The sequence below is a fragment of the Spermophilus citellus genome (assembly GCF_964194105.1).
Source record: "Spermophilus citellus genome assembly, chromosome: 12".
Lineage (NCBI taxonomy): Eukaryota > Metazoa > Chordata > Mammalia > Rodentia > Sciuridae > Spermophilus > Spermophilus citellus.
Window position 1 is genome coordinate 104,255,162 of NC_138198.1, and position 19,192 is coordinate 104,274,353.

Consider the following 19,192-nt stretch of genomic DNA (forward strand, 5'->3'; position numbering starts at 1 on the left):
GCAGTGGTATTAGAGGATAATTTAGACAGTATTGCTACCCCTTCATAATAGGGCGGCCTGGAGGTCAAGCACAGCCAGCAATCTTGGGTCCTGTTAGGATTAGTGGCATTGAGAGCGAAAAAGGCTCCTCGGACCAAATTAAGAAGACGATCTCCAGTTCCAGGGTGTATGGGCTCAGGGGTATAATCAAAGGTTTGATAGCCCATAGTTATTGTTTGACCGCTGGGGGAAGGTTTTACTGTTGGGGCTGTGGGCTGCTTGGGTCCAGATGGGGCCTTTTGGTCTCCGAGCACCTGATTAGGTCCTATTAGACTTCCAGTAGGCTGTTCTATGGTCAATTTGAGCCAAAAAAGCAGGCCAGGATTGTACTGTCCGGGGGTGTAAATACGCAGCCCCCAGAGATATCCTTGAGTCCAATCTGGTTGTTGTTTTCCATTGGAAGTAAACTGAATAGTAATATTTGATTCTCCCTCTATTGTTTGCCAGAAGTGGGCATAGTCATTCCTGGGTGAATTCTTAAGACAATACCCATTACTAAAGGTTTCACATCCCCACGAGGCACAATAATAGGCCTTAGGTCCCTGGCAGCATCTATATATTTCCCCCTCCTTTATTTTTTGTAGATAAATTTTTAAATGTTGATGGGCTCGTTCCACAATTGCTTGTCCCTGGGGGTTATAAGGAATACCTGTTTTGTGTTCAATCTCCCATTGGGTGCAGAACCGTTGAACTGTTTGGCTTATATATGCGGGTCCATTGTCTGTTTTGAGACAACGTGGACTGCCCATGCAAGAGAAAGCTTTTAAGAGATGTCCAATAACATCTTTGGCCTTTTCCCCAGTGTGTAATGTAACAAAGATATAGCCAAAGTATGTATCAATAGAAACATGTACAAAAGACAGCTTACCAAAACTAGGGAAGTGGGTAACATCAGTTTGCCAGATATCATTGGGGTGTAAGCCTTTAGGGTTAACACCCAAACTGGGAAAATGAAGAAATGGAGCACATACTGGGCATAGGGAAACAATTTGTAAAGCTTGATCACGCGAGCATCCTGTGCGGAAGCGTAAAGATTGTGCATTTAGATGGAATTTAGCATGGAGTTGTGAGGCCTCATCATACTTGGTTATGGTGTATACTAGGCCCATATTATGAGTGGCGGCATCTGCTTTAGCATTACCCTCCGCCAGAGGCCCAGGGAGCTCTGAGTGTCCTCGGATATGTCCAATGAATAAAGGATCTCGTCTAGCCCAAACAAGGAGCTGAACCGTTTGTAATTGTTCCATGATAGTAGATTGCCTGCCAATATAAGGGGCTGTTTCAATAACTGAGGCTAAATTAGCAACATAGAGACTATCAGTATACACATTAAGTGGGATGGAATTGTATAGTTTAAGGGCTATAATTAGAGCCTCAACTTCTGATCTTTGGGCAGACAGTTTAGGAACAGGGTGTCGAATTACTTGAGATCCATCAAAAACAACAGCAAACCCCCCTTTTGCTCCGTCTGTATAAACAGTCTGAGCTCCCGGGATAGGTTCCCCTTTAATAATTTTAGGAAAAATAATAGGACATTTTTTAAGGTCTTCTAGAAGTTTATGTCGGGGAGAGTGATTATCAATTTGACCTTTGAAATTACAAAGGAAGAGACACCAAAGATCATGTTCTTGTTGTAATTTTAAAATCATATCCTGGGTATAAGGTTGAATGAGAATGTCAAAAGTTTTTCCAAACAGTGCATCACCCAAATATTTGGCTTTCCAGATCAGATTTACCACTAGTTCATAAAAGGGAGTTATTACCCGAGAGTTAGAAGCGGGTAAATGGACCCAATAGATGGGACCTGTTTGCCAAAAGACTCCAGTCGGGGTGAGTTTTGACGACAGAACAATGAATAACAAGGACTGGGAGTAGTCCACCTGCGTTACCTGTATCTCTTGTAAGGCTGTCTCTGTCAATCTAAGTGCCTTCAAGGCTTCTGGAGTAGGTTTTCGCAGGGAGGTGGGTGAGGGGCCTCCTCTCAAAAGGTCATACAGGGGTTTAAGTTAGTAGTTCAATATACTTAATGTTTAATCAACAATGTGAATTTATTTACCAAACTTAATCTTTATCTTAAACAGTAAGAATTATTAGGCAATAAGGATCTTTCTTTAAAGAAATAAACTTACATTTTAATAGGTGTTTATCATGTCAAAATATGGACAAAATTTTTGCTCACATTAGTATAGTTAAATTAGGAAAATAACCTGAAATACCCTTAAATTAATTATAGTCAGTTTAGTATATATAAATCTCTTTTTTAATTGTTCTAACTTTTTACATCATCTGTTTAGATACCAATATAAAAATCCCCCATTTTTTTTTTTTTTTTTTTTTAAACTTAGAAGAATGAATATAAAGACCTTGTTTTACCCAAAGATGATTTCTTTCTTCTTTTTAGGATCCATGTGTGCTTTTTCTTTGTTGAAGCATCTTTTTCTTTTAAAAAGAAAATATACTTTGGAACAATTTCTGAAAACCTTAGAATCTATAAACAAATTATTATACTTTGATAAGAAATATCAATGAAAATATAGTTAAAACCCTTAGATATTCTGTAGAAATAATTATAATAATTTATCATCTTATGAGTTTAAACAGTAACTTTGAGAATTAGAAACTACTTGATTGTATTTTCACTTAAAAGCAAATTTATAGTAAACACATTTATCTCAAATATCTGTAACTGGAAAGGCAGAGTATCTGATAAATGTAAATATAAAACATAAATTATGAGTTTCCTGTTGAAGAAAAACAATTAGGCAGATATATATTAACTAATCAATTAGGCATGTGCTAATTAATTTATAGATTAACAAATATAGGTTATTTAAATATCTAAAAAATATATATTTAAGAATAAGAACTTAACTTATAATTGTATTAACTTTATGTAACCACGTGGTCTTAAAATATTTGGATCCATTTTAATTTATTTTTAACTAGGAGTGCACTCTTCTATGTGACGTCACTTGATGTACTGAAATAAGATCCTTGAGTATACATTTTTATTTTTATAGTTAGCAATTAGAATAAGGATTTTTTGGTCATCACAGGAACTTTGCCGGCTTGTTCCTGTGGCAAGCAAATGCATCCTCATAACTTCCAAAATTAAAAGTAAAATATAAAGAAGCATATTTGATATCTCTCATCAATAGAACATTATTTAGTAACACAACTATAAAGAAAAAGTCAGGTTATTTAACTTAGAACTAGCTTAAATTTAGGACTGTAACATAGAAACTTGTAGAATTAAATTTTGTCTGAAAAAGATATCTTTCGTTAGCATTTACAGGTAGGCATCTTTTAAAAATACAGGCTCTGAGCAGCTCCGGTAGAAATCTGAAACACAGCAGTACAGGTTAGTGGCTGGAAGGTGGGACTAGAAGTCCTGTCTGAGTGACTGTGGAAGAACCAATCGGTAGCCCCAAAAGTGTGGGAGGTGGGACCAGGAAGCCGCTCTTCCGGCCAGGCAGCCCATGGTTACCATGGTGATGTAAACAGCATGGAGTTCGCTGCCCATTTTCAGGGCAAAAGTTCCCCAAGTTTTCTTAGCCGATTGCATTTTGTTTGATTTTGTTTGCATTTTTCCCTGCCTGGCCAAGATCTTACTGCGGTAGCAGCTTGTCTTGTCTCTGTATCGCCCCGTACACTCTGGCTTTCGGGGCCCGGGGTGGGCCCCTGTTCCCGTTTCCCGGCTGCAATGGGCGTCCCTGAGCAACAAACTTGGAAGGACACTCGCTGCTCCAATGATTCCCCTTGCCACATTGGGGACAGGGGCCAGGCATGCCTTCCCGACCCCGCCTATCCCCCTCGGGACAATTTCATTTCTTTCTATCTGCATCAATCGGGCTATGAAGTCAGAATAAGGCTCAGAGGGTCTTTGAACAATTTTTGAAATTTTTGTTTCAGCATTTGAAATAGGTAGAGCCTTCCAAGCCTGAACGGCTGCTGTAGCTATCTGAGCATAGACCCCAGGATCATAATTAATTTGTTGATTTATGATAGCATATTGTCCCGAGCCTGTTAACATTTCAAAGTTACGCCGTGGGAAGCCGGCGTCCTGATTGACTCGGGCTAGCTCGTGACACCTCTCTTGATTTTCACTTTCCCACAACAAAAAAAATCCCCTCCGAACAATACAGCCCTACAAAGATGTAGCCAGTCACTAGGTGTCAGCTGATTGGCAGAGAAAGACTTGAAGAGAGTCAATGTGAAGGGGGCATGGGGTCTGTAATTAGTAACTGCCTCCTTTAGTTGTTTAATATCCTTAAAGGCTAAAGAAACATACACTCTGGCCGGCTGTCCATAGGCATCCAGGTTTTCAATTACTGGAAAAGTTTGGGCCGTCTTAGGCTGCCACTGAATACCCTTGCCCCCCCCCCGCCTTCTGGGGTTGTCCTTGTCTCAATTGGGGTTGTAAGGAGGGAGCGCAACAGGGATTGGGGCCATAGGTGCTTTAAATCTTGGCTTCTTCATTCGACCCTCCAGTTCCTCTATCTCCCTTTCTAGTTTCTCCTCCTGCCAGCTGTTACCATGGAGCCCAGTTAGTAACTCCCTTATCTTAGAAATGTACTCAGCACTGTGAAGCCCAGCTCAAGGCCAGAGGCCTTGTTTACATATTTTTGTGAAAAACTAGTAAGGGAGTGTCTAGCGCCTGGAGTGCTAATTTTTTTAGACAGTAGCCAGATAAAACAGGGTAATAAGAAAATAGGAAATTTATCCACATTGAACTTTTTTGTAGAGATTCTTTTGCTGAAAATCCTAAAATAAGCCATGGTGAATATTTTGGAGAAGGTCAGTTAAGACTTTTCTGTGGGCCTATTAGGGAGGGGGAAGATGAGAAGGCAGGGTTGAGAGCAGCTAGGGTGGATCTAAGAATGAAGAAGGAGATGTGAAAGAATAATGGGAAAGGGATAAGGACTCTGCCATTTGCTCTTCCTGGACCTGATTAAGGGCCTGTTCGCATTCAGCAAGCTGCTCCTTAATCTTCACTTTATCAGTTAAAAAAGCATCCTTAACCAGTCTCCATAAAGAGAAAGTGGCGATTTGAATACTTTCCGGACCTTGATCCCTCAACAATCTTTGTAAATCACATCTGACTTGATCCCAATCACTGTTATTAAGAAATCCCCCTGTCAGAAACCAAGGACATGCCTGGGCAATAACTTCAACGAATTCTGTTGCAATTTTTGTTTTTGTTCCTGTTCCTTGTGTGTTCAACAGCTCTCTGAGTTCGTTGGCCAGACGAACTTTAGCTGCTGAATTACCCATGGTGCGCACTTCTTTTCCCCTTCTCTTATGGAAGGTCTCTTTTCCCCTTCTCTTATGGAAGGTCTCCAATTCTCCCCCTTCTCTTATGGAAGGTGAGTCCCGTAGTCCCGTCCGCTTACCTCCGCTTTCCGGTCTCGGTGTGGACCTCCAAATGCCGCGTCCGGCGAATGGGACCGAGTCCGGCGGGAGACGTCGGGATTAACAAAAACACAGGAGTCCGAGGTCCTTCATCCAGGGAGAGTCTGACTTTATTATCTCAGCTCATACTTATATATTTCTTTCAGACAGAATGGAAAGTTACTGGTAGGCAGAAGCAAGGACGGAGGGGGGCAGGTGGTCCTTGTCGACTCATACTAAGCCTTCAACCAGGAACCTTATCAGACCCAAGCAGGTCAGGACGTTCCCACATGACCATTATAGGCTGAATATGAAAACAGAAACCACAAATCTTTCAAGGCCTTGGGAGCTGGCCTCTTTGACGTGCACAACAAGAAACCAGGGCCGGCACCAAGCCCCGGGGGCCAGGGGAGATCCGAGCCAGCAAGGCTGGTCTTGAACTTGTTATGCTCCTGCCTCAGCCTCCCAAGTCACTGGGAGTACAGGCCTGTGCCACTGTGCCTGGCTCCTTGTCATGCCCTTTCAAATGATCAAATTTAAAGGATAAAACACTTTCAGGCATGCAAATATTTAACAATATTTACTTTCCATCCATCTTTACTCAAAAGAATGTGTGCTATTAAAACAATGGAGTGACCAGAAAAGGGAAACCTGAGTTTTTAGGGAATCTGACTAAGGAAAGTTACAAAGGAAATTGTAGCATCAGTCCCTACAACAAGCTCATCCAGGAGCACAGATGGAAGGCAGAGGCTCCAGGAGGGAGGCCGTGGAGGGGCTGGGGGTGCAATGAACACATTATCTGATGTCATCAATGGCGGGAAAAGGGACATAACTTGTTGGTGTTTGGTAACTAGTAATAGGTATGTGGAAAGTAACCCAATAAAAATGAAGTAATTATTCATTCAAAAAGAATTGTTGCAGCTGGCTGTGGTGGCACACACCTATAGTCCCAGTGGCTCAGAAAGCTGAGGCAGGAGGATAGAGAGTTCAAAACCAGCCTCAGCAGTTTAGCAAGGCCCTAAGCAACTCAGCAAGACCCTGTCTCTAAATAAAATACAAATAAGGGCTGGGGATATGGCTCAGTGGCTAAGTGCCCCTGGGTTCAATCCCCAGTGTTCCCTGCTCCCCAAAATATTATTGTATGGAAAAGGAAAATAATCATAGAAATATTTGGCTCAACAGTGAATGATATTTACCTGATCCTAATAATACAATAATACAATTGATTTAACTATAAGGGAAGGATAGGAGAAGAAGGGTATAAAACAGCTTAATTCTCTTCTACCCACACAGGAAGTGAATAGTTTATACCTAAATCCTATGTCATAAAATTGTGACATTATTTAGATGTATGGGATTAAATATCAGCAGAAATGGCTAAAATAATTAAGATCATTCTCTCTAGGGATTAAGAGTGAGTGGTGAGGTAATGGAATGGGGAAGATTTGCTTTTCTTTCAAGTTTTATAGTAGTATATTATTTTCAGCCTTAAAAGGAAGGAAATTTTGGCACATGGCACAACATGGATAGACCTTGAGGACATTAAGTGAAATAAGCCAAACACAAAAAGGCAAACACCGTATGAGTCTATTTACTTGAGGGACTCAGAATAAGCACATCCACAGAAGCAGAAAGTGGAAGGGTGGTTGCCAGGGGATGGGGGGTGGGGAATGTAGAATTCACGTTTAGGGGCAGAGTGTCAGTTGGGAAAGATGGAAAGGTTCTGGAGGTGGATGGTGGCGATAGTTGTACAACTGCATGAATACAATTAATTCCACTGAATTGTACACTTACAATTGCTAAGATGGTAAACCTTATGTTACATACATTTTACCACAATAAAGACTACCATAAGCCGAGAGGGGGAACAGCTGGTACAAGGGGCAGCCCAAGACGTGCTTCAAGTGTGGTTCCTGCACCCATATGAGCGGCAGCTGCACACAGGACAGGTGTTTCAGGTGTGGGGAAGAGGAACACCCGAGCCCTTACTGCGGGAAGAGCATCATGTGCAACCTTTGTGGCAAGCGGGGACACGCCTTTGCCCAGTGACCCAAAGCAGTTCACAATGCTGTGGAGGCTCAGTTAACCCGCGTGGTGGGGCACTGAATGCCCACCCGCCTGCCAGGGTGAACACACAGCCAGCTTACCCCTCTTGCCAAAACTTTTTTTAAACCATTTTTTATCTTTTTTGAAGGAGATCTTTTTAAAACCTACCAGAGACATCTTTATGCCTTCTTAAACTGAGTTTACTCCATTTCAGGCTGTTCTGAATTGGTGGCTCTTACCAGAAATGTAGTGTGCAGATATGTCGCCCCCCCACCCTTTTTAAAATTTATTTTCATTTTTGTATTTGAAGGTTTTTTTAATTCCTTTTTTTCCATTTGTTTTTGGGGTTTTGTTTTGTTTTTTCTTGTACTTTTGACTGGCCCCTCCCCATACCTTTTTTTCTTCCCAGATTTTTACCCTTTGGGCTGCCTTTGCCCATCTTTATGCCCCAGCTTCAGGTGCGGGGCCCAACACCAGTAGGCGCTCCATCAGTGTTTGTTGAATTGAAAACATTGTTGACCGTGGCTTCTGTCAGAGTGTCTACCTTCTGCAGCTCTCCCTCATCCCCTTTTTAATTTGCTGCTTCTAATCTCTGAGGTCTGAGAATTTGTGGAACCAGTGTTGTTAGAAGTGTATATAATCTGAACCAATAAGCTCTGAATGGTGGCTGAGGGCCTTTCTTATGGCATAAAAATGCATGGACTTTGTGGCAGCTCTTCTGGTGGCTCAGAAACCATTTTTCATAAAATCATGGAATCTAGAATTTTTCCTGCTTGGAAAGGACCTCAGAGTTGGTTTAGACCAGTTCCTTGGTTTTTCAGCAGATGAAGCTGAATGAGATTGGAGATCTCATTCAGCTTCATCTGGAGATTAAATGACTGGGTCAAAGTTGCATAGCTGTCTGGTGCCAGAGCCAGCCCATAGTAGAGTCCCCAGACCCCAAGCCCAGTGCTCATCCCACTACCTCTCACACTTCACAACAATTTCCTCAACACTTGAAGGCCCAGAAAGTCTGATCTCTCCACAGTGACAAACCCAGAGCAAAGCTGAGCAATCTGGGGGAGGGAACAGAAAGAGAAGGTTTGGCAGGGTTTTTGGAATATTTGGGAGATAGGGAAGGGACCAAGGCACAAACTCCATGGTGCATTCATTGCTCCCTGGAGGGTCATATCTGAATTAAATGTGCCAGGTCCTTTGGAAGCCTCCTCCTTCCTCATTCATTGACACCAGTGAGAAACGGGGGTGCCCCTGAGTAAAGACACCTACCAAAGGTTTACATTTGCACCTTAGCCTCAGTAGCTAGAAACCCTACAGAAGGAGCTAGCTGGAGCTCATCAGAAACCTCATGACCCTCAGGAGAAAGGCCGTTCACCAGTTATGAGTGAGCTGTTAACTGTAAAACGTACTTGGGAGATAGGCCAAGCAAGAGGGCATGGGCCAACTAAGTATTATCAAGTTGAAGTAGAAAAGACAGTACACTGCTTTTTAGTTTTTGTCTTCTTTTGCTATATGTTTTGCTATTTCCTTGTGGCTTAGAATGTAAAATCAATTGTTAAAAAGTTTTATTCTAAATAAATATTTATCTTTTGTATTGCTAAAAAAAGACTACCATAAAAATTATTACTATTTAATTTTTTAAATAATTAGATGCATGTTTATTACAAAATTTTTTTAAAAGAGAGAGTGAGAGAGGAGAGAGAGAGAGAGAGAGAGAGAGAGAGAGAGAGAGAGAGAGAGAGAATTTTTAATATTTATTTTTTAGTTCTCGGCGGACACAACATCTTTGTTGGTATGTGGTGCTGAGGATTGAACCCGGGCCGCACGCACACCAGGCGAGCGCGCTACCGCTTGAGCCACATCCCCAGCCCACAAAATTATTTTTTAGGAAGTTCTCAAGTGTGTGTGTGTGTGTGTGTGTGTGTGTGTGTGTACATACACACACACACAAACACACATAAGTGTTTGTATATATATTTCATGACAAATTTTGGGACTTTAATTTTTTTCCAGTTCTCATCTGTGTTCTCTTTAGATACAGTTATTTTCAATTAAAGGAAGTATCAAATGAAGTATTTTGTGATGCATTTCAGGAGAATTTGTGATACCAGATTACTAAACACAGCACATTAACACTGGGAATAAAGGTACAAATGCATCTGGTTTGAATAAGGACTTTGTTATGCTGGAATTTCCGTTGTATGGCCTCTGATGTCCTCAGCATGCAGTCTAGCCATGCAGTCACCCCTAGATGGTTTATTGGAGTTCTTCTCTGCACTTGTGCAGGGACTGGGTGGGACTCTGAGCAAATTAAAGATATAGTGGCAGGTAAGTGCAGGTTGTCACAGCTGATTTCTGGCTCATGGGTTTATTTTTATAATCACTTTCCTTAACCTGGTCCAAATAGCAGGAGTATATTTGTCTCTTCCTAGTTGTAAGCAATAAAAGGCCAATTAGCTTGACAGGAAGTTCAACTGGTAAAGTGCTATCCTAATTCAAATCATTGTCCCTGAAGTTTACAATTCAGAAAGCAGCTTTGAGAAGAAAAAGATGGTGGAAAACAACTTTATATATCCTTAGAGACTTCAGTGTGCTCCTAGCCTTTATGTCATGCCGCTTGGTTTGACAGGTTGCTGTAACCTTCAAGGGTTTATTGCTATAAAAGCCGGGTTAGGTCTTGTCATTCCATCTAAATTTTCTTCTTTGTTCACAGTGCGAGATGAGGATGGAAGCACGCCGAAAAAATCTTCTCATTTTGATTTTGCATTACTTAACACAAGAAGGGTATGTCACATTACGAACATTACAGAGATGACCCTCTCTTTCTCTGACCTCTGCTTTTCCAGCCATAATTAAAAGAGCAGGTTCATATTTATAGAAAAATTGAGTAGAAGGTAGAGTCCCCACACACCCACTCCTTCCCCTGGCTTCCTTGATCATTATTGTTATTATTTTTTTTGTGTGGCTTTGGGGTTTGTGCATGCCAGGCAAGCTTATTATTATTATTGCTGTGCTGAGGATCAAACCCAGGGCCTATAAGAAGGGGCGCTACCACTGAGCTACATTCCCAACCCTCCTATTAATATCTTGAATTGACAGGGTACATTTGTTAATGAACCAATTTTGATACATTGTTATTAGCTAAAGTCCATAGTTCATATCAGGTTTACTCTCTGTTGTACAGTTCTGAGATTTTTTTTTTTTTTTTTGTGAGGTAGTACCAGGGATTGAACTCAGGGGCAGTAGACCACTGAGCCACATCCCAGCCCTATTTAGATACAAGGTTTCACTGAGTTGTTTAGTATCACTTTTGCTAAGTCTGACTTTGGACTCGAAATCCTCCTTCCTTAGCCTCCCAAGCTGCTATGATTACAGGCTTGCGCCAGTGTGCCTCACTTAGTTCTTCATTTCAACAGATACGGAGTGACATGCATCCATGATGACATTATCATACAGAATTATTTTGCTGCCCTAAAAATCCTCTATGTTTCACCTGTTCTTCCTTCTTGTTGTTCTACTGGACAAATAAGACATACTTACATTGTCTCATTTACCTACATATTTTTCACATTATGCATTGAAAACTTTATTGACAGATCTACTTAGTACACAAAATACTTCTCCTTTCCTCTTCAGGTTTAAAGATAGCATAGAAATGCAATGACTCTCTTCTTAATTATTTTTTTCCTTAAAATATTGGAGATTTGTTTTTGATTCAGGGTCACCTCTGAAAAATCAAAATATGTGTGGGCCATGTTTTTTGAGATTTTTTTAAAAAGGTAGTCTTTTAAAATAAAAAATGAAATTTCTGTTAAGTGTATTTAAGCATTCTTTTATTATTTAAGTCACTGAAAAACTCAAGGTTTCATTTTTGGTTTTGTTTAAATTTAAGATGCATGCATGTTGGTCACTAATTTTAACTCTACACCTTGAACAAACTTTGTTGTTGACTTACTTTTTTTCTCTTAATTGACAATGTTGTAAGCTGTTTAATTGTGTATGCTGTTTAACTGCAAAATGTGACTTAATATCAAAATTTTGATAATGACTTTTCTCCCCTAGTAAAGGTGATGAAATTACTACAATGTCTTTAACGCAAAAACATCCACCACCCTCACTTACTTTGAAACACAGTTTCATCAGACGTCGCTTTTTGATGTTTAGAATCTAAATTTTATTGAGAAAATGGTTCATTCTGTTTTAGTCAGCATTTTCACTGCTCTGACTAAAAAACCCAACCAGAACAACTGTAGAGGAGGGAAAGTTTATTTAAGGGCTCACAGTTTCAGAGGTCTCAGTCCATAGACAGCCATTTTCATTCCCCAGGGACCCCAGTGAGGCTAAACATCATGGTGGTAGAACAAGGCAAAGGGAACCAGCTCACATGATGATCAGAAAGCAGAGAGAGAGAGAGGTCCCCACTTGCCAGATACCAGTATATACCCCAAAGCCACTTGCCAATTCCCACCTCCTCCAGCCACACCCTACCACTGCAATTACCACTCAGTTAATCGCTATCAGGGGATTAATTCACTGATTGGGTTAAGACTCTCATAACCCAGTCTTTTCTCCTCGGAACCTTCTTGCATGTGAACTTTCACATCCAAATCATAACAATTCTTTCCCCATCACCAACAGTCTTAAACCAGAGAAATGAGTGGGACGGCCATCAACTGATGCTCAACAGCTGAATTTCTGTATACACTCATAGCATTAGGGAGAAAGCAATAAGCTGAGAAGAACAGGCCTGGATTTCAGTCCTTTCTATATCGCCATTTGCAATGTGAGGATATTCTTGAAATTGATGAGCCAAGCAGTATGAGATGGTCCATGGGTTGTTCTGAGTTATTCTCCAGTCCCTAAGGAAAGCAAATCTAAGGGCAGTATAGGAGAAAGTGCCAGGTGTCTACTCTAAGGCATGAGTATGTGGCTCATTAAGGTAGGGAAAGCTTCCTAGGTAAGTGCACAGACTTTGGAGCTAGACTTTGGGTTTTGTGTGTGGTGCTGGTGATTGAACTCAAGTCATCACACATGTGAGGCAAGCACTCTACCACCAAGCTACATCCCCTGCCCTTTCAACTATTTTTTTTTAATTTTATTTTTTTTATTGTTGGTCGTTCAAAACATTACATAGTTCTTAATATATCATATTTCACAGTTTGATTCAAGTGGGTTATGAACTCCCATTTTTACCCCGTATACAGATTGCTGAGACAGGTTCTCACTAAGTTGTCGAGGCTGGCCTGGAACTTGTGATCCTCCTGCCTCTGCCTCCTGAGCAGCTGTGATTATAGGCATGTGGCACCATGGCCAGCAGAAGCCAGTCCATTTTTATGTTAAATGCCTGCTCTATTCTTTGCTAATCTATCATTGCTATTCTTTGTTAATCTAGTTACCTAGTCCAAGATCACATGTTTAATGAAAATTAAATATGTGCCATGCTTAGAATAGAATAGTACCTGACACAAAGTAATCTCCTATGAGCATTTGCTATTTTTACTATAGAGGAGATGGGTTTGGATTTTATTATTTTTATATACAACATGGTTTAAAACATATAGAATGAGGATTTGGTCCATTTTACATCATCTTTTGATGGACGATCAGTTCTCTCTAAAGAACCCAGAAGTGTGTAGAACATTGGAAACAATAATTTTGAGAAAAAGTGTTACTTAAATTAATATTGTACTCAGGTGAACTTAGGTTAAACTAAGGTAAACAAGCCCCCTTATTTCAGGACTTCTCAAACCATCTAATTTGCTATGTGCAGTGGGAGTATCTGTGCTAACATACTAGGTATTTAGGGTTCTGCAAACCAACTTAGCCAAGGAACACTTTTTTTTTTTTTTCTGAGACTATTTTAGAGACTATTTTTCTATGGAACACTTTGAGAATGCTGTCTTTGCAGATTAATTGGCTCATATGAAACTTAGACTCATCATGCTAGGACTCAGAACTATGAGCATAATATTAACAGTTGTTCAATAAATGTCATCTGAGTAACCACTGAGGAACTTACTAGAATGTAGATGGGTAGAATAGAAAGCAAGACAAATATATTTATACAGACAATCCCTGATTTTTATTGCAATGTATTTTGCATTCAAGAAATTGTCTCATAAATAAGAACTGTAGAAACAAAAAGACTAGTAAGTCAGTACAACTAACTCTTTTTCAGTTTTTATTATGGCCAGAATTTACTGTATACCGCTTAAAACATATGCATTTCCCCAATTGGCCACTAGATGGCGTTTTGAATATCAAATCAATGAAAATTCTACCTGAGCTGATAATTTTCCTGAGACCTGCAGGGAAGTGGGTGAAAGAGTGGGTTATCAAGATGAAAAGTGAACAATAGGTATTTTAAAGGACATGTCAATGTAAAGAAAAAAATATGTATATTTCCTAAGTGAAGTTCTGGGAATTCAGCAAAGAGAACAGATTATTGTAGATTGGAATGACCAACCGGGAAAAGTCTTGCAGAGGTGATGTGATCAGGATTTGATAGATATGTAGAATATACATAAAAAAGTGTGACAGGCAGAGGTGCAGAGGAAGAAGGGACATGGCACAAGTGGAACCCTTAAAGACCAGCATTTGAATCTGCAAGTGGGAATTAGTGAAGGCAGACTCTGGAGGTCATGGATGCTGGTCTTCAGTCCCACACATCCAGCCTCTGGGGCCTGAATGATGTGACAGCCTTCCTCGTGCATCTGGTTCAGTCTTACATGCTACGGTCCACTCGTAGCCTACTGCTCTTTCCGATATTCTGTCCTGTCAGTCTGTTGACTAAGAACCCAAGTGGTGCCATGACAGAACTCATTCCAGCTCAAAGAATATATTAGAAACCCGCAGAAGCAAATTTGTTCCTCTGATCATTAGCCTAGGAAGCATGGGGCCTGCAGTCATCTTTTCTAGAAAATTTTAAGTCAAAATTCCACAATCCTGGAAATAGTTCAGAATGCAATGTGATTTAGTAAGGACTACAAGCAACCTAAAGTGCATGTCCTTAGCTTCCTTCTTTGTTTATTTATTGTTTTATAGGTGCATACATGAACTTAGTCATTTTAAAAGACAGAAAGATGTTGAATCATCTCTGAGCATCTTTTGACTTATCTGTATGTTCTAGTTGTTTCCTAAATGGACATGTATTACTTTATACTAAACAAAAATTATTTATTTTAAAAACATATTTTGTTTTCAATCCCTGTAAAATGGGAATTAAGACACAGCATAGTATACAGGCTGACTAACTCCCCAGTCAACTGACTGACTGTGGTTTGTGAATTCTTTAAAATTAGCTTGAGAGCCAGGCACAGCGGTGCACACCCATAATTCTAGCAACTTGGAAGGTTGAAACAGAAGGCCAGCTTCAACAATTTAATGAGACCCACAGCAACTCATTGAGATGCTGTCTCAAAATAAAAAATTAAAAGAGCCAGGGATGTGGCTCAGTGGTAAAACACCTCTGGGTTCAATTCCTAATACAAAAAAAAAAATAGCTTGAGAGAGATAAATACATTTAAAAGTCATTGGCAATAATCATGGCAACCTCTTTAAAGAATAAATTTTCTAATTGACCTGAATCTTGTGGAGAGAAGAGGACATAATAAAAAAGAAAGTTTGCCTTCCCAGGTTTGAATCAAAGAGAAAGAACTCTAACCTGCAGCAGGGATTCTTTTTTTTTTTTTTAAATATTTATGTTTTAGGTTTAGTTGGACACCATACTATTTACCATAAATATTTTATTTATTTATTTTTATGTGGTGCTGAGGATGGAATCCAGGGCCCTGCATGTCCAAGGTGAGCACTCTACCACTGAGCCACAACCCCAGCCCCTCCCTGCAGCAGGAATTCTTAACCTGAGGTCCTTGGATAAGACCTTGAAAATGTATAGTAATTTATGTGTATTTGTACATGTGAAAACTTTTTAAGAGAAAATCATTAGTTTTAAAAAGAAATTAATAACTAAGAATTGAGACCTGGAGAGTCATTCTACTTTCAGAGGTTTTTGAGTCCTTGCTTCTCATGGTATCCACTTACATTGGACAGTCTTACCACAAAACAAGTCAAAAATGACAGTTCAGAACAGTGGTGATGAAGCTACTTACACGTGGAAGCACCTTTAGTGTAATGTTTGACTAACTCAAATTATTGGAAATAACCCGTCCAAGCAGATGACATCTTCTCACACTAAATTTCTTCAGTGATGCTCATTGACTTATGCTTGGGATTTCCTTCAGGGCTCACGACACATTGCTTTGAATTGTCCTAATGGAGACAAATCTTCCTTTGGGGATTGAATTTGGATTTTAACAATTTCCAAATATTACCTAAAATGAATACTGGTAAATAAACAGGTAAGAAATTTAGGCAAACCCATTTTTGGCTGAAGATGAATAAAAGTAATTTATAAGACATTTAGTTGACTCACTTATTTGACTTTAAAGCAAATTAAAATTTTTTGAGCAATGATGACATTGTTTGTGTAAGTATGAAGCTTCCAGAGGCAACTGTTTTGAAAGACATATTTGGATGAACTTAACATGTCTAAGGTCCTTACTCTCTAGAAAAACCTCACATATTCTAGTTTTCATCTGCTGTTCTATTTAAGGCTAACTCCCTGTATTGAATCTCTTTGGACTTGTAACGCCGATTTTCCTTTTTTTTGTACCCAAAGTTAATTATTTTTTCTTCTATAAAACTACCAGATATATTGATGCAGCCAATGCTTTGGAGCAAGAAACCAAACTGGGGTTACGACGCTTTGAAGTTTGTGACAACATTGATCTTGAAACTATTTTGATGGAATATGAGAGTTATTATTTTGTAAAATTCCAGAAATACCCCAAAATTGTTAAAAAGGCATCAGATACAGGTACATGACTATTTTCTAGATATAAGTTTTTTATTGCATCGTTGTCAGATAGATGGCACTCTGCACCCTGCACTGTAAGAGGAGACCAGAAAGATCATGCAGCCTCTTGATCCAGAGCAGACAACCTGTACACGACCATCTGGATATTCACGTCCCTTTAGTCATGTCGGCATTTGTTTGAGGAATGTATGTCTTAGGACAATGAAAGCAAAACCCAAGAGTACTGCAGGTGCTCTTTGTAAGACCAGCATTAATTTCTGCAGAGACAGAGTGGGCTTTTGGAAGAGGATGAATGACAAAGACTTTTTCTTGTTAGGAAGACCTATTATCTATCTTGAAAATAACATGAAAATGAGTATTGGTGAAGCTAATAGCTCATGTATAGATAATGAAATGCTTTTGAAAGCCATCAATCCAGATAATGATCAATATAATGCAAAGACCTGATATAGGTTAGCATTCAAGGAGGTTGGCTGGAGGGGAGATCTAAAGCCAGGGCTCTAGGTTTTGTAGTAACATTGACTTAGAAGTCTGTAAGTGGGGGGAAGTAATTATAAACCAAGGGAGATCATTGTCCTGTTTACAAGGCACTTGTTAAGCCACAGACTTTAACATTTCATGTAGGGACCAGGAAACCGAGAGGAACGTCATTTAAAAATAGCCAAGCCTGAATCTCAGAGCTGGAAGGGGTCTGAGAGGTATTTTGTCTGAGCTTCCTTCCATTGCAGGGTTCAGAGCTTGGCTTTCTTGGCCATTTGTTAGGTATGGACCTTGAGTTAGCCTTGCCTCCTAAGCACAGGGCTGCTAGGACTCTTAGACACATGATCTGATTTCTAGATGGCTGGCTGTCATTCTGGTCCCCACATTCTCCTGTGATCTTGCACACCATGTTTTGATTTTAAGGTAAACTAGGGGAGTATTACCAGACTCACATAATTTTTGTGGGGTTCCTCTGCACCCTAGCAAATAGATATAATTTTTTTTTATCACATCATGATGTCAGGTTCATGAAAACTCAATGAAATGGCAGCTGTCAAGCCAACCTGAATTGGAGTTGCCTTTATGGCATGCACTGTCCACCACATTTCCTGTCTGAGGACTTGAGGTCTTTGTGTGGAGATGCCTGGGAGCTTGACTTTTTTCCTCCTCCGTGGCAATTTCACTTCTCACTAGATCAGCCTGAGTATCTTGTCCAAAAGACTGTAAAACAAACTTTTAGAACAATGTAAAAGGAGAAACGTACCCAAAACTACTTTGTCTCCTAAGATTAAATTCTTTCCTTTTCTCCCAATATTTGTTTTGCCACAGGAGAAAATAATTTACCACCAAGAAGTGGAGGGAAGACCAGAAGGTAGAGTGAATAATAATTTGTCTTGATCAACTCAACTCCTGGAGTATGTGGGATCTTTCTAGAAGAATCTCTAGTGCCTCTCCATGGCCAACTACCAGCAATACCAAACTATGGTCATGTGACCATAGTGGGCTCAGCCATGGAATACCCTCAAGTTACATCTATCCAGAACATGGACCAATGTTTGTTAGTTTTTCTGGTTTTACTGCAAATAATTGCATAGAGTGATGCTGTCTTTCTAGGCCATGTAGCATGTGGAGTGTGGGCCTTGTAGGGTAAAAGGCCCAGGCCCAGTTCCTGGCTTTGCTATTTATAAGAATGGAGCAAATTTCTGTCCCATACTGAGTGCCTGGCACACAGAGCACCCAAGGAATTCTATTTTCCATTTTTATTTTTACTTATTTTTTTTGGTCCTGGGGATTACACCCAAGGCCACTTTATAATTGAGAAACATCCCTGATCTTTTTCTATTTTTATTTTGAGATAGGCTCTCACTAATTTTCTGAGGCTGGCCTGGAGCTTGTGATCCTCCTGCCTCAGTCTACTGAGTTGCTGGGATTACAGCTGTGTGCCACCCAGCCCCATTTTTTTAAACCTATCTAAATAGGATCTGTAATTTCTCTGTGTGCTCTAGATTACTAAAAAATGTTTATTTACCTCAGGTTAAGTGTTTAGAATAATCTCCTCCAAGGTTTTTGTTCCCTTCCTTAGGATGATGAGTGACAGTTGTCAAAATCTTCCCAAGATCAATCAACAGAGGCCACGATCCAAAACCATGGCAGGGAAGATGGGGGACAACAAATCTCTCAACAAGGAGCAACCAAAACAGGTGAGGTGGCTTTGCTGGATGTTGGTAGTTTTACACTTAGCTGAGAAACAACCCCAAGAAAAAAATATAATTTTTATAAAATTTTGAGGCCCTATCTTTTTAAAATTGCTATATGATTTAATTGAATTGTGGAATTCTCTGAAAGTTGTAGACTTTTACTATGCTGGATGAAAACCATAGACAAATCTGCAGATTCTCCAGTGTTTCTTAATTTGAGCAGGAGGACTCCTTCCTGTCTCCCCCCACCCCCCATATTTCCCCTAGATTGAGTGCAGGAAAGAGGGGCTTGAGGGTAGGGCCTGGAAATTGCAGAGCTCCAGCTTCCCAGCTGAGGTAACTGCAGGTGACAGGACTTCAGTGTATCTAAGCATATCCTTGGGTTCTTAAGTAGAGACCAGGGATATCTCCAGTGTGACTGGATCTCAGAATCTCCTGTTGGGCTTATCCCAGACCTCCATACTGAAATTTCTAGAGGAGGAAAAGACAGTAAAAGGAAAGAACCTGATAGGTGGGAAATCAATGCCTTCTGACTCAGGAGATCCATATCTAGAACCTCCTTAACTAGGACAAAACTTTCCAAGCTTTAAAAGAAAGAAGAGCAATAGAAACCCAGAAAAGGAATGGGAAATAATTAATGTCCAAGATTCTTGGCTAGAAAATT

The 19,192-nt window shown here is 40.0% G+C and overlaps 1 protein-coding gene across 2 annotated transcripts in view; it reads left to right on the plus strand.

Annotated features, from left to right (window-relative positions):
• The window catches only part of KATNAL2 (katanin catalytic subunit A1 like 2), a gene marked incomplete at both ends in the record, with an annotated part of 153,944 nt that overhangs the window by 100,276 nt on the left and 34,476 nt on the right, over nt 1-19,192 (plus strand). The window contains 4 exons of one of the 2 annotated variants that reach the window (XM_081263653.1): nt 10,187-10,257; nt 16,185-16,351; nt 17,660-17,702; nt 18,414-18,531. In XM_081263653.1, coding sequence (XP_081119779.1) covers nt 10,187-10,257; nt 16,185-16,351; nt 17,660-17,702; nt 18,414-18,531 — 399 coding nt within the window. The remainder of the gene's footprint in view (nt 1-10,186; nt 10,258-16,184; nt 16,352-17,659; nt 17,703-18,413; nt 18,532-19,192) is intronic. The other variant, XM_081263654.1, reaches the window with a different exon arrangement.